The 15,921-nt window shown below is 44.8% G+C and overlaps 1 protein-coding gene and 1 long non-coding RNA gene across 6 annotated transcripts in view; one reads left to right on the plus strand and one right to left on the minus strand.

The window, feature by feature from the left end:
- SESTD1 (SEC14 and spectrin domain containing 1) overlaps window positions 1-15,921 on the minus strand; it is a 134,847-nt gene that overhangs the window by 36,611 nt on the left and 82,315 nt on the right. For 3 of the 4 annotated variants that reach the window (XM_075933734.1, XM_075933733.1, XM_075933732.1), the window contains 3 exons: window positions 12,078-12,175; window positions 10,723-10,778; window positions 4,445-4,656 (listed from right to left, as the gene is read on the minus strand). In XM_075933734.1, coding sequence (XP_075789849.1) covers window positions 4,445-4,656; window positions 10,723-10,778; window positions 12,078-12,175 — 366 coding nt within the window. The remainder of the gene's footprint in view (window positions 1-4,444; window positions 4,657-10,722; window positions 10,779-12,077; window positions 12,176-15,921) is intronic. The other variant, XM_075933735.1, reaches the window with a different exon arrangement.
- LOC142830199 (uncharacterized) overlaps window positions 1-15,921 on the plus strand; it is a 58,863-nt gene that overhangs the window by 4,488 nt on the left and 38,454 nt on the right. For both annotated transcript variants that reach the window (XR_012905233.1, XR_012905234.1), the window contains exons 2-3: window positions 1,573-1,654; window positions 10,960-11,037. This is a non-coding gene — a long non-coding RNA (uncharacterized LOC142830199). The remainder of the gene's footprint in view (window positions 1-1,572; window positions 1,655-10,959; window positions 11,038-15,921) is intronic.

Genomic DNA, 15,921 nt, shown 5'->3' on the forward strand with positions numbered 1-15,921 from the left:
AAAGAGGAGACGGAGGGGGGACAGGATACAGGTCTCTAAAAGCAGGAGTTGGGTGGAGAGGGTGCATACAGAAAAGTTCTTCATTAGTTCCCATAAAGAAGGACTAGAGGACACCAAAGGAAAGGAATGGGTAGCAGGCTTCAAACTAGTAACAGAAAGTTGTTCTTCACAAAGCAAAGAGTCAACCTGTGGAACTCCTTGCTGCAGGATGCTGCGAAGGCTAGAACTAGAACAGAGTTTAAAGGGAAGTGAGATCAAGTCATGGAGGTTGGGTCCATGGAGTGCTATTAGCCAGGGGGTAGGAGTGGTGTCCCTGTCCAAGGTTTGTGGAAGGCTGGAGAGAGATGGCACGAGACAAATGGCTTGGTCACTGTTTTCGGTCCATCCCCTCCAGGGTCCCTAGGGTTGGCCGCTGTCAGCAGACAGGCTACTGGGCTAGATGGACCTTTGGTCTGACCCAGGACGGCCATTGTAAGCTCAGGGTAGGGGGTCTCAGTGGACCACCTTGATTTTCATGCACACCTGCTCCTGGGTGGCCAGGCTGGCAACTCTCCTGCCCTAGCCGGCCACTTTCCTGTGCCTAGTGCGGAGGTCGTGGACAAGGTCCACGATGTCTGCACTAGCCCAGGCGGGTGCCCGCCTCTTGCGGTCCCGGGCAAGCTCCCGGGAGCCGCCAGCCTGGTCCTGGGAAGAGGGGGAGGGCTGGGGGGCATCGGGTGAGTGGCTCGATCCATGCCAGGTGCAGGGTCTGCTGGCTGGGTGCTGGCAGGCTTGCACCTGGCACGGGCACCGTAGCCAGCCCGTGCCCCTTTAAGGGGTCCGGGGCCGGGAGGGGGGCAGACGAGTTTCCCTGGTGTTGGCCAGAGTGGCCACCAGGGAAACCTGGGGAGGGCTAGCCTCCCACTAGTTCGAATTAAGGGGCTACACACCCCTTAATTCGATCTAGCTAGTTCGAACTAGGCTTAATCCTCGTAAAATGAGGTTTTCCTAGTTCGAACTAAGCGCTCCGTTAGTTCGAATTAAATTCGAACTAACAGAGCACTAGTGTAGTGCCTATGAAAGTTAGTTCGAACTAACGTCCGTTAGTTCGAACTAACTTTGTAGTGTAGACATACCCTTGGTGAAGATAGGGAAAAACTGCTCATTTGGTATGGAAGACAAAACAATCATCAGTACCTGATGATCTGGTTTAGTATCCTTGCCCTCAAACCGGCAATGCCAGCAGGTGTCATGTGTCAAGTATAGTGGGACAGATGAATGGATTTGGGCTGTTTATTGTAGGGACATCCCAATAGGGCCTATATGAAGGGTTGATTGCTTGAAGCAAGTCTCAGATACTCTCAATTCCTTCAACAGCTATATATGGCTAGACGATGGATAATGGATGCAGAACTTCTTGGGCCACAGTCTGAACTCACTTTCCCATGTGCGGATGAAGGATTATCATCTGGAACCTCCAATACTTCTGAAGTGAAGGCCTGTTTCTATTCAACCATCGTAGCTGTTGGTCCAATGGGTGAAAGCTCCTGCCTAGAGACTTAAGAGAGTAATATTCCTATCTCTTTCACATAGTTTCAACTTCTGGTGTCACATCTCTCAGCAAGATCAGACCCAAAAGACGACTGGGGATAAGGAAGAGTGACAATATCCTCTGGTAAGTTGACAGTAAAACCTGTTATCCGGCAAGCCCAGGGATTAGGGTGTGCCAGTAACCTAAAAATTCTCATTATCTGGCGGGGGAGGGGGGGGCAGGAGCTGTGTGGGCCCTACCTGGGGGCAGGGGAGGAGGGAAGTGGCCTGCTGAGGAGGGGTGGATGCTGGGGGGCGTGGGATGCGGAAATGGCAGGGGCGGCCTGCCAAGGGGGGGCGGAAGGGGATCCGCGGGGGAGCTGGCCTTCTGGGGGTGCCAGACGCCGCGGGGGGACTGGCCTTCTGGGGGTGCCAGAAAACGCGGGGAGAGCCGGGTTCAGCTGATTGTCCACCGTGACCGCTGCATCTTTTTCAGAGCTACTGCTCTCAGGATGGAATCCCCCTGGTACGTGCTGCACACTCCCCCCGGCGTCAGAAATTTGCCGGTTTCTACAGTTTTCCAGATGCTTAAGTTCCAGATAGCACAGGTTTTACCGTATATTTTGATTAGTCTCAGAGACTGGGGCATTCCAGTAGTCAGGATTCAGAGATTCAGTGCATCCCTGGTCATCGTGAATGGCAGATCTTTCCGGTGACTAGTCAGTACTGTTGAAGAGTCAATGTGTGAATTCTTAGATAACATTTGTGGCTGAGGATTCTTGGGACTAGGAATCAGAGCAGACCCTGCTACCATCAGATCGTTTCTCCTTAGCACCTTGTTCTCAGGACTGGAAGATTGAAGAGGGTATAAGTACTTACAACCTGCATGCAAAAGTTCACCCAATTTGGCTCTCTCTTGGAAACAAACCTAGGAGGAGATCTATTCTTATGTTTATGAGAGCGTTCCACATTCTTGTGAGAAGCCGTAGGCAATGATTTGTTGGGCTTACCATCTCTGGCTTCCACTCCTCAACTCATGTTTGGAGGGGCATTGCTTGTCGGATAAGGCTGACATATAAGCGAGTCTCCTCAGATTGAATTCTCACAGCCTTCTCCATAAGATGTTTTCTCAGCTGGGGCCCTTGAGTCTCATGGAAGAAATGAACTGCAAGTGCTGCCCTTTGCAGACAGTAACAACAGTGTTGTTGGTCATGAAGAATGAGAAAGTTCTTGAACCACAGGACTCTGGGCATACATAGTCTTTGTCCACAGAAAAACACACATACCCCTCCAGTGTGGGGAGAAATCTAGGTTATACTAAATACACAAAGACTAAAAACTCTATCTATAGTAAAAAGTAAAATATATACACGACTGTTAAGAAGCAGCACAGAGAAATCTATGGACACAAAGGATTCCAACTCAAGCCATGTGGTTGTAAGAAGAAACTGGAGGGTATAAGTTTACAATACATCTTATGCCCTCGGTTCGTAGCATAAGGAAAACAAGTGCCTAGCTGTAGATGAACAGACACTGTTTGCTAGACATCCCAAATGTCCACAATACAATATTTTTTCTTAAATGCTTATCTGATAAAAGTCTAGGCATTTAGCTATGACAAGGCTATGCTGTACCACGGTGGCAGTGCAAAGAAGGCTTAGGGCTGGCGTAAGTGGCCAACAGGGCAGGATTATGAAAGGGGCTTTAGGGACAGTAATGATGCCATTCCTTCTTTCTGCTCCTCCCCCGCCTCCGCTGCCACGAGCATGGCCACGAGCATGGCCACGAGCGCCGCTCACCTGCAGGTTACACCCCTGCCACTCCCACTGGCCGGGAATCATGGCCAAGAGGAGTAGCAGCATATACAGGGCCGCACAGAGCCACCTGTTCCCCCCAACCCCTGCATTAGATAAGCGCCATAATCCCGTCCCCTTAGTAGCTGTGACGAGGCAGGCCGCCTCCACCCTGCGGAGGCAAACCCGCCCCACACTGACCCCGCAGTCGCACTCACGCTTCTGGGGGCAGCCCGGGAAGTACAAGAGGCGTGTGGCCCCTGTACCGCTGCCGCCTCTCAGCTGAGAGTCAGGGGTGGGGCCAGAACAGAACACTAGCTGACGTGCCGGAGCCGGGCAGGCGGCGCGGCGGCCATGCCATGCACGACAGCTGACGTCATGATGGGAGGATGCCGGCGTGGGACATTTAAAGCCAGAGAATTCCCAGGAGAAGGAGATCCAGGAAGGAGGTACAGGGGAAGGAGGCCAGCAGAGGGTGGCAGAGACCCGGGAGGAAGCACGCCCAGGAGGGACAGCCCCCGAACCGAGAGCCAGGCCCATGGGGATGGCAGAGGGTCTGGCGAAAGATGAAGGGGTAGGAAGTAGCCCAGGGCGGGGCTTGGAACCAGTGAGTTTCGGGCATCAGTCCCGCCGGCTGGACAGGTTTCAGTGAACCTGTCCTTAGGGCCCTGGGCTGGGGCCCGTGAGAGAGGGCAGGCCTGGGCCCCCCTACCCAGGATAGCGGGCGAATTATGCGTCTAGTGGCAGGACAGAGCCAGCAAAGACTATTAAGGACCTACCCCAGGTAGGGAGAACATGAGTGGAGGCGTCTAAATACGCAGTTGTCTGAGCGGGGTGGGTGGACCGCTTGTACAGTTGCCCATTAACTCCACCAGTGGCATGACTGTGCCGGGGCGGGCAATGGTCCCCAAGTTAAAAACATGTGCATGCTATAGGAGTACACTGAGAATAGATAAGTATTTTTAACAGCCCAACCAACAACAAAAGCCCACCACACCATAGCTGTCTGTAACATGTGCTGTTAAAAATACTACAAGACAGACTAAAACAAGATTAGTTTTAGATGGATTTTTGATAATCATGCAAAGACAAAAGACTAAATGATGAAAAAAACATGGTACCAAGAGAATCTTGGTGCTTACCTGCATTACCTTCTGTTGAATCTCCTCTAGTTGTGTGCGTTTGCTACGCAGCCTACAAACTTCCTGGTAGCGTGTATATTGTTCTCGGAGCGAATCTAATAGCTTCATGACCTGTGGCTGAGCAAGCAGCTCATCATCCATGGGAGACCATGAGACTCCTGCGTCCGAACCATTAAACCGACGCTGCTGTAGCTCTGATAGCAGCTCATGACCTTTAAAGATAAATAGAATAATACAGTCATAATTAGGGCTCTACCAAATTTACGTTCCTTTCGGATGTCATAGGATTTAAAAATTAGTAAATTTCATGATTTCAGCTATTTAAATCTGAAATTCCACAGTTCTGTAACTGTTGGAGTAATGATCCAAAAAGGAGTTGTGAGGGTGGGGGGAGGGGGAGAGAAGGGGTCTTGTGGTACTGCTACCCTTATTTCTGCACTGCTGCTGGCGATGGCATGCCTTCAGAGATGGAAATCTGGAAAATGTTGGCTGGTAGCCCTGCTCTGAAGGCACAGCCACCACATCCAGCAGCAATGTAGAACTAAGGATGGCATGGTATCGCCATCCTTCCTTCTGCACTGCTGAATGTAAAGTGGACCTTCAGTCAGCTGCTGTCACTCTCCAACCACCCACTAGTAAAAGCAGCAGCATAGAGGGTTCATCTAGACTACAGACCTTTTCCGGGATACGAAAAGCTCTGGTGCATCCAAGGAATGCGTCTGCTTTTCTGAAAAAAAATGTCGGAAAAGTGGACGGGTTTTGTCGGCATGCCCCCCGTCAACCTTGTTTCACAAGGAAGAAGGGATGTTCCAAAAGAGGGTTTTTTCCCCCAAAATTTGGCCCCGTATAGATGGGCCAAATGTTGGAAAAGCCTCTTTCGGAAGAAAAGAAGAAAAAGATATGCAAATTGTCATGCAAATCATCATGCTTACTTCTGTGTTGTTGTTGGCAGGGCACCACCTTCAGAGCCTGGGACCCAGCTGCCACTTTCCAGCCACTACTCTCCAGCTAGGAAGGCAGCACAGAAGTAATGGTGGCAATACCATGCCCCCCCCTAAAATAACCTTGCAATCTCCCTGTAACTCATTTTTAGATCAGGACCCCCCAATTTGAGAAATACTGGTTCCCCTTGTGAAATCTGTATGGTATAAGGTAAAAGCACACACAAAAAAAGACCAGTAGGAGACCAGATTTCAGTCTATGATGTGTTTTTCATGGCTGTGAATTTTGTAGGGCCTGACTCGATCATTTAATAACCAGAGATGTAGCCAAAACCATTAGGCAGCACTATTTGAAAGCAAACAGTTTTCCATAAATTTAACCAATATTCTAAAAGATAACCAACTTATATTTTCAAGTAGTTTTCAAGAGTGAAAATTGACTTTCTATAGTCCTAGATACAACTAACATCTAAAAGGTTTACCTCAGTAAATAAACGTAACAACTCTTAATCAAATGTAATGATGTAAATAAATGAAATACATACTGAAGGCTACATGGACTTAAAAAAACAATTACTAATAGGGATGTGAACCAGTTAACCAGTAAGCATGAGGCTTTCTGGTATGCTTACCAGTTAACTGGCCCTGACCCTTTAACTCCAGCAGTAGCGAGTAGCACCGGGCCAGAAAAGCCACAGTGGGACCCAGGGTGCAGCCTTAATTTAAATCAGTTAACCACTATAATTTAACCATTTACTGTTTTAACATCTCTAAATTGTGGAGCACAATTTTGACCCTCTCATATCTACAATATATGCTGGCTCATTCCAAGCCACTGTATACACACACAAAACAGCTTTCAAACTTCCACTTCCTCTCTATATTCATTTTTAGACATAATGGATGAGATGGAAGCACTGATGAATTCAGCTATATGAATTGGTGATCTCATAATATTTAATGTAAAGTATTCATACTAAGCCCAGTTTTTAAACCAAAACAGTATTTTTACCAAGACTGTGTTTGCAGCTTCTTAACCTACTTCTTTGCTTATCCAGGGCCCCATTATGAGACTCTTATACAGACCAAGTAGCACCTTAATCCACAAGTATTTTCAATGATTTCTATAAAATTATTTGTGGCGTGAGGTGCATCTGGCCACCACTGACTAACTATTTAACTAGCTTTTGGATGGTGTTAATAATTAAAAACAATAAGTCACTTACAAATAATTAAAAAACTGACACAATAAGGAAAGGAAAAAAAAAAAAAACCTATTTCACCATTTTTTTCCCTGTTCCAATAGTTTAAAAGAACTACAAGGGCAACATACAAATCAATAAAAATTATAGGCTTTAATTATTGTTAAAAATAGAAAAACCCACCATATTGTGAAGCCTAAACAAAGATAAATAGTGCCAGTTCCCCTATATGTCTCAACAATATATATATATTCCTGTTAATAGGGAAGATGGCTGAGACCACCACTCATTTTATGTAAGCCAGTGAACAGTGATTTTTGGTTTGCATTGTCTTAGAAGTGAAAATCTCCCTGGTCAACTGCTAACTATAGTAGGGTATGTCTACACTACCCTCCTAGTTCGAACTAGGAGGGTAATGTAGGCATACCGCACTTGCAAATGAAGCCCGGGATTTGAATTTCCCGGGCTTCATTTGCATAAACTGGGCGCCGCCATTTTTAAATCCCTGCTCGTTCGAACCCCGTGCCGCGCGGCTACACGCGGCACGAACTAGGTAGTTCGGACTAGGAAGCCTAGTCCGAACTACCGTTACTCCTTGTGGAATGAGGAGTAACGCTATTTCGGACTAGGAAGCCTAGTCCGAACTACCTAGTTCGTGCCACGTGTAGCCGCGCGGCACGGGGTTCGAACGAGCAGGGATTTAAAAATGGCGGCGCCCAGTTTATGCAAATGAAGCCCGGGAAATTCAAATCCCAGGCTTCATTTGCAAGTGCGGTATGCCTACATTACCCCGCTAGTTCGAACTAGCGGGGTAGTGTAGACATACCCAAACATACATTTGAATTCTCTAATGAAGTCGCATTCTTTTGCTCTGACAATGGAACAATTAAGGATGTTATTAAAGTTCTAATAAATATAAAATTACCTGAAATGATCAAGGCTTTGGAAGTATCCAAGTCATTTTTTTAAAACCTCATGCCACAATATTTTGTATTGCACTAGCTAATACAAATTATATTTAGATGTTTATCATCAATGTGGTTTAATATATAAAACTCATAAGACATTAGGATGGCTCCAAGACAAACAAATTATCGTAGGAGTTTTCAGAAGCTATACTTCTGGCAAAACCTTGAACTTTTATTGACATAACTTTTCAGCAATTAAATATTTTATTATTTCATAGAAAAATATTCAGGTTTTTTTTAAGTTCACACAAACTCTTAAAATAGAGAATTTAAGTGTGAATTTGGAGTCCATAAAAGATGCTGAATGTATAGTTCCAGCAGATTGAAATCCTTTAATTCCAGAAGAGGTACAAAACTAACCTCAAAAGTGTAAACTTCCCCATCTTTTCCCTATTTGTTTCATATCTCATGTGGAAGGAGAAAGATTTTAATTTGTGTAAACAATTAAAAAATGTGGCTTATTAAAAGAGGGTGAATAGGACTGCCGATTATGGAGGGTTGTGTGACATGGACTCTGTCTTGGAGGAACTAAACTGAGATCACCAGTTCTTTTCACACTACAGGTTGTACCTCCAAAATCCAGCACTCTCTGGTTCGGCAACATCCCTGGCCTGGCAGGACCATGGATGCTCCTGGACTAGAGAGCCCAGGAGCCTAAGGACAGGAGGGCCAGCTGGGCTGGGCATCAGGGTCAGCAGCCCAGCTGGTGACAGCACAGGATATGACTGGAGCCCTGCAGCAGCCTACAGGAGTGCGGGGCTGAGGCCGTAGCCCCAGGGCAGCGCAGGGTCAGAATCCCGCAGCAATCCCCAGGAGCACAGGGCCAGGACTGGAGCCTCATGGCTTCCCCCAGCAGCACAGGCCTGGGGCTGGAGTCAGAGCCCCACAGCTTCCTACGGCTGCGTGGGGCTGGGCCAGGGCTGGAACTCCAGTCCCCCTGGATGCTGCCAGCTGTGCCAGACCAGAGCTCCGTGGCAGGAACTGGAGCCTATGCTGCCCAGGGAGCCAGCAGTATCTGGGTAAGCAGCCCAGCCAGGTTGGGGGGAGGGCAAGGCCGTGTTGCCTGCTGGAGCAGCCTGCCAGCAGGGGGTGATGGGCTTGAGGGCCAGTGGCAGGAAACCTCCACTGGTTCAGCAAATGGTCTTGTTTGGGACCACTCAGATTCTGAGGATGCCGGACCAGGGAGGTCCAACCTGTAGAACCACCCCCCATATTAAGAACTTTCACTCACTAGTTATCTGAGCTTGCTTTCAACAGAATAGAAAACTGAAGGTTTTGTAACTCAAGACCATTACCAGCCACAAGAGCCATCAGCTGGCCTAACGTAGACATTCCAATATTGCATCCAGAACTCTAACTACAATTGGAGAGGACCATTAGGCAAAATTAGACTTTCAAATTCTACTGGTATAATCTGAATACTCAGTATATGTTAAGAGCTTTTCAGATTGCAGCAAACAACCTCAATATGGTACCAATGTCCTACTCTCACATACTTTGTTTCTATTATGCAAGAGCTAACCAACTGCCAGGCCACGACCCGCTGCCGGGCCGCAGACTTCTCCAGACTTCTGGGGACCAGGTCTGGGATACACTGCTCTCACCGTGGCTGTTGGGAGAGGTGTATCCTAGCCTGCGCCTCTCAGCCAACCAGTTCCAGGCAGGGTCTCCTCCTGGTCATGGAACAGCACTTCCCTGTGCAGTAGGAAGACCATACAGAGCCCTCCCACTGCGCAGAGAAGCATTCTTCTGCAGCCAGGAAAAGACCTCCCACAGCACTCTCGCCATACAGCAACCCACTCTTCCACGGCCGGAAGAGATCCTGCTCCTAGCCACTGCTGGTTGGCCGAGAGGTGGGGGAGGCACCGGGTGGTGTACCTCTGCTCCAGCCCCCAGAGCCACTACAACGTGGGCAGCAGCACAGGGCTAGGTGAAAGGGGCAGGGTAGACACTGGGGGCTCTGGAGGCTGAGCTAGTAGTGGGGGAGTATGAGGACAGGGCTGGCACTGGGGGACTCTGGGGATGGAGCTAATATTGGGGGCTGCATTGGGAGAGACTCGAGGGGGTTGGGTGAAGTAGGAAACAGGAGGCTGGTACTGGAGGGTCTGGTGAGGGGGGCTCTAAGGGGCTGGCACTGAGGCATTTGGGATGGGGGGGCTGGCATTGGGGGCTCTCAGGGTAGGAGGCTGGCATAGAGGGTTTGAGTGCAGGGGACTCTGGAGTCTGGTCTTGGGAAGTAGTAGAGAAGAAGGGGGCTTTAGGTGTTAGGGCTGGGCTTTTGGCAGACCTGTAACAGTTTATTTGCATATTCATCATTTGCATAATGAATATGCAAATAAAATGATTCCAGTTCACCAAAAATTGTGAATGGGTTTGCCAGTCCCCAGTATCAAAAGGGTTGGGAACCAGTGATCTAAGGCATGCAGGAAAAGGATGTGAGTCACAGTAGATCTCTCTGGAAAATATTAATAGGTCCCACAGATTGGCTAATGGGATGCTGAGGTAATATTCTCAATATTTCTATTCTAGAGACTAAGACTATATCTGTGTAGTATTACTCATTTCCCTTTATTCAAGGGAACTGAATTTTTAAGCAAATTCTAAGTTTAAATCTACCACTGCTGTTCTACTTAACTGGTTAATTTTGGCCTAGCAAAACTTAATTTTTAATTGTTTTGATGACACTCAAGAGAGAAGGTAAGAGTTAAACAGGCATGGGGACATTTCACTTACACAAATAGTCCTCAGAACTAGGCTGTGGCAAATTGTCAGAATGATGTGGGAAAAATACATTCAGTGTTGTAACCATTTGGTGGCTAATGAGAGTAATTCATTCATCAGTGGTGACAACTTTGCATATTTCAGAAACATTGTATTTAATTTATACAATTAAAAAATTAGGTATGGTGTTAGTGTAAATGATATTACATTATTAAGATAGTGACTGATTTTTTCAGAGAAGAGAGAGAGATTTTTCCATTTACCAACACATTTTTCAAGTTTTTTTTTAAACTTAAATGTTAATACATGTTCTTGTTAAGTTTATTCCACTATGAAGTTAGTTAAGATATTAGCATCTCATCCTTTATGCTTTCATATAAGGTTTTAAAACAATATATAAAAAATATAATAGTGACCCAAAAATGATCATTTTTAGTTGACTGTACCTGTCTGTAGTACTGTCTCTGGATCAACGGATGGAAGAAAGTTTAAATCCATAGACCTTGTAATTAAAAAGTAAACATATTATTTATTAGTTGTATTACAGTAACACCAAGATATCATAGCTACATTTTATAAAAAGATAGTAAGAGATAGCCCCTGCCTCAATAAGCTAATAATCTATATAAAGCAAGACAGATGAAGAGTGGGAGTAAAAAAATGTAATTATCCCTGTTTTACAGATGGGGAATGGGGAGACAGATGCACTGTGATCTGCCACTACCGATCAAGACCTCAGCATCTTGCCCAGAGACATACAGGTAGTCTGTGGCAGAGCCTAGTGCTGAGCTATCCTACCCATCCTTGCGCTTGTGGCTCTTTGTAAACATATTCCTAGTAATATTTTATAGCAAAATAGTAAAGATAAAAATGAGTGAAAACACTTTTGGTACATTAATATGGCAATGCATGTAACTTAAAACAAAATTAAAGCTGACAAGCAATTACTTATTAACATGCTCTAGTTGCTTTGGTATTTAAAGACGAGACAGACATTAATACTGTGGATATTTATAAATCAATATTGTAGAAAACCTTTCAAAGAAGTTTTATTGCACTAGGAAATGTCCCACATTTCTATTTACACAAAAGATCAGATTTCACCACCCCCAACAAAAATTCAGATACCTGCATCCTTTAGAATTTTTATACAGAACTTCTCATCTCTGTTTCACTCTTCTCCCTATTTCCAAGTATTTGGCTAAATGCATTCAATCACAGCGACCACCTACTTGGAACCCTTTCTCCCTGGCAGTTTGTGATGATAACTAGCAGTTTAATCTTTAGCAGGTCTATTATGTTTAAAATAATGGGAAGAATCTGATGGGAAACAAATGGAGTCAATAAATTGAAACTTGAGGCTTATGCTTCAGCGCTGACTCATCCCATTTCACTTCAGCACAAACATACATGCTAGGAATGGAAGGATCAGTGAAGAACTTGTTAATCAAAGCTCCATGCGGTATCAATAACGTAACAGATAATCACATTAACAGTTTGAGCTTCACTTTATTGATCATTCCCCAAACTGAGAATGCAAAGAGAGGTATCACTGGGATCAAGCACATCTGGCTTACTTAGCTGCTAAGGCCTGATCCTGCAATTAACTGTGCAGAGGAACAGAAATCTGACCATATGCAATCAGTTGCAGGGTAAGAGCCTTCGTGCTTGCCAGAAAACAAAGTGTTGAAAAATACTTGTGTTCTCCACCAGTCCCTTCACATTAAATTTCATGTTGTAGCTGAGCTGGCAATTAAGACGTACGCTGAAACATGTCTATTTTAAAAAGCAATTTACATACCTCTCTTTCTCCTGTTGATTTCCTTTATCACTTCCATTGTTAATTAAAGCAAGCTCATCTAATAATGATGTAGACTCTTTTGTAAACTTTTCAAATACCTAAATAAAAATACTTTAAATTAAAAGAGAGCATTTACTTTAAGAACTAAATGAAATTAATGTAGTGCTTGTGAAAGATGTAGTTTGACATTACCAGTTGAAATGTATCCATATTACTCTGTTAATATGCTTCAAACTTGACAAAGTAATTACCTCCCAGACTCCGACGATATAGGAAAAAGGTTAGAAAATATAATTTCCCTTCAATGACAGAGGCCTGCAGTGTTAGATTCTCCAGGGAATTAAGCAACTGTATGTTAGAATACATTCAAGTTAGGACTGAATTTTGAAATGCTTACAAGATCCTGAAGAATTTCTCAAAACTTAAGTCTTCATTGCCATAGTTACTCATCCAGTCCATTTAATCCTTTGCCTTTTTTATGACTGCCTCTTAAGGACTGTGGTGGGAATTTTTGTTACATGTCCTCTAAAAATGGATTAAGTACATCAACTGTTATCAGAATGTCTAGCTTTTGGTCTGTACTAATTTGGGCTGCACTGAAACAAATAACTTTCAGAGACAAAGAAGAACATTCTAAAGGAAAAAAAATATCTTGGTCAAGGTTCCTTGAAATGTATTGGCTTTTGGATGTCAGAGAGCAAAGTCTATAGAGTCAGGCACTACATGTACTTGTTCAGTTTCTGTGTTCTGAGTATATTAAAATGGAGTGTCAATTCGTTCTAGTAGTGATAATATTGTGCAATCTGCATTCCTGTCCACTAGAAACTGGACTGGAAACAATCACTCATTTCACTATAGATGGGTATCAACTTCCAGCTGCTAATTACCTCATCAACTGCTAAACTTTGGCTTGGACATGTAGCTTCTGTACCCCATCCAGAGTATTCAGGCATCAATTGAAAGCCTACTGGACATGAATTCAATAGCCCTCTCAATAACAATATAAGTTTACAACATGTTCATACACTGTAATATGAAACGCTTTACAAGACTAAATGCAGTAATGAAACAGAAAGACATTTTTCAGCTGAGATCTGAAAATAGAACCAAGAAGGGTTATTCTAGATGGCAGGAGCCGGAAAAGAAAAAGTCCTTGCACCGACATTATGGAAGTTAGGGATGTAAAAGTGACTAGTTGCTTACCCCTCCTTCACTACCTGTATAAGAGGAATGCAAGGAGGGGGAACAGGAGCTGGTGCTGGGGGGAACTGGCTTAAAAGCCAGTTCCCCCCAGCACCATCTTTGGGGGCACAAAAGAGGCAGAGGCATAGCGGGGGATTGGGTGCAAGCCGGGAATCGGGTGATTCCTGGCTCAGCCCAGTCCCCCCCCACTGTGCTTCTGCTTTTTAAATGTATTAAGAGCCACCTGGCTCTTGATACATTTAAAAAGCAAAGGCGCAGGGAGGGGGACCAGGAGCAAGCTGAGAATAGCAGTCTCGGCTTACTCCTGGTGCCACCCCACCCTCGCCGCATATCTGCTTTTTAAATGTAATGTAAATTAAAACAGCTCTTAATACATTTAAAAGGCAGAGCCGCAGCGGGGTTAGCTCCTGGGCTGGGAGCTAACCCCATTGTGGCTCTGCAGTTCCCCCCCACTGACTACTTGATTTAACCGATTACCCGCAATTTAACATCCCTAATGGAAAGTATACAAAAGGGAGAGACAGGAGTCCAGTGCTAGATGACGAGAAGAGACAGACATCTGTAAGACAGCATCAGTAGAGAACATTTTCTGAAATTAATAGGCAAACAGAGGCTGATCAGTATTTCTATTCCTACTAGGGTAGTATATTTGTTTGCTTCTTGCAAATGTGAAAAAGGCAATTACAGAAAGATTTCACAGTAATGTGTGCTGGACTTGGGGAGATATCAAAGAAGGGAGTGGCAATTTTGAAGGTAAAGAAAGTGAAGGAGTTGATGAGGATTTCAACAGAAGCAGAATCAAGGTAGTGACACAAAACAGAGGCAAAAAGACTACCTCTTTACAGATATAAGGAATATGTGAGAAGGTAAGGTGAGGGTTCAGGATCACATGCACAGTGGAAGCAAATGAGGATGGAAAGAGAGCATAAAGCTGTGTTTAAGGATGCTCATCTTGTCTTTTGAGATATTTAGCTGAAGAAAACTGAGAAAGCAATAGGTTTCTCTAGCCCAGGGGTGAGGAACCTTTTAAGGGGGGCCACTGACCCATTTAAAAAAATCAGGGGCCACACACAAATAAGAAGCAAAAAACTCTCACTGATGCAGCCCCCAACTGACAAGAAGAAAAGTACTTCCCATATTTTCCTTGTACACTAGAGCCTAGGAGGGCTCCAGCTCCACAGAGGGGAGGGTGGCAGAGGGAAGGGACCTGGTGTTGAAGTGCAGGCTCCAAAAGCCCCAAGCCTTGGGGACCAGATCCACATATGCCAGAGGCCACATCTGATCCCTGGGACTTAGGTCCCCCCCTTGCTTTAGCCTCTCAGACATCATTTATTTACTACAACCCTAACCTTTTTTCATTTGCAGACCCATAAAAAAAGTCAAATGGAGGTGCACAGCCCTTTGGAAATCTTAGACAGACTGCAGACCCCCACTGAATTGCAGACAAGTTGAACACCCCTGTTTTATGATAAAAACAGAGTTCTGTGGTCTCCTTAGGTTACCCTGGAACTTGACATTTCTGCTGTCAGCCATTTTATGTATCCAGCCACTGCTAGCTGAAAAACAAATACCACATAGCTAGCAATAATCTTAGGGCTCTGAAAGGCAAGGCCAAACAGGTGCATAACTGCAGTTTTGCTAACAGAAAAGGAGGACAGAACAGAGAATTATTGCACTATTGCTGGGGTCACACAGTGCCCGAGGGAGGCAACACTATGAAAAAGGAAGGAACATTTGGAAAGCAGTCTTTGATTTTAAGTGACCCTGACATGCACATGTTATTGTTGTTCAAATTAAAAATACTCCAATAAATGATAATTAACTTAGTGACCTGCTAAGGATTACTATGGTGACCCACCAGGAGGAAGTTAAGCAAGAGAAAAAAAAACCCACACGTAGGAGCAGTCTGAAGAATCATAGAATACTAGAACTGGAAGATACTTAAAAGGCTATGTCTATACGGCTTCTTTCTTGTGCAAAAGCCTATGCAAATGAAGCATAGATTAGCATATTTCTGTGCTTCATTAGCATAATTAGGGGCCTTTTTGCGCAAGAGGCTTTTGTGCAAAAAGGAGCTGTGTAGATGGCTCCTTTTTGCGCAAAAATCCCCTCTTGTGCAAGATCTGTTCTTGAAAAAAAATGAGGAAGAACCGCTTTTGCGCAAGAGGGGGTATTTGAGCAAAAAGGAGCCATCTACACAGCTCCTTTTTGCACAAAAGCCTTTTGCACAAAAACGGCCCCTAATTAATTATGCAAATGAAGCAGTATAGACGTAGCCTTTGAGAGGTCATCAAGTCCATTCCTGTGCACTCACAGCAGGACTAAGCACCATCTAAGATGACCCCTGATAAATATTTATCTAACTTCCTCTTAAATATCTTCAATGATTGAGATTCCACAACCTCTCTAAGCAATTTATTCCAGTGTTTAAGCACCCTGACAGAGAGGAAGTTTTTCCTAATTTCCAACCTAAACCTCCCTTGCTGCAATTTAAGCCCATTGCTTCTCATCCTTTCATCAAAGGTGAACAATTTTTCTCCCCCTCTTTTTAATGCCATTTTAGGTACCTTAAAGCTACTATCATCTCCCCTCTTAGTCTTCTCTTTTCCACACTAAACAAACCCAATTCTTTCAGTTTTCT

The sequence above is a fragment of the Pelodiscus sinensis genome, chromosome 7 (assembly GCF_049634645.1).
Source record: "Pelodiscus sinensis isolate JC-2024 chromosome 7, ASM4963464v1, whole genome shotgun sequence".
In the NCBI taxonomy this organism is placed as follows: domain Eukaryota; kingdom Metazoa; phylum Chordata; order Testudines; family Trionychidae; genus Pelodiscus; species Pelodiscus sinensis.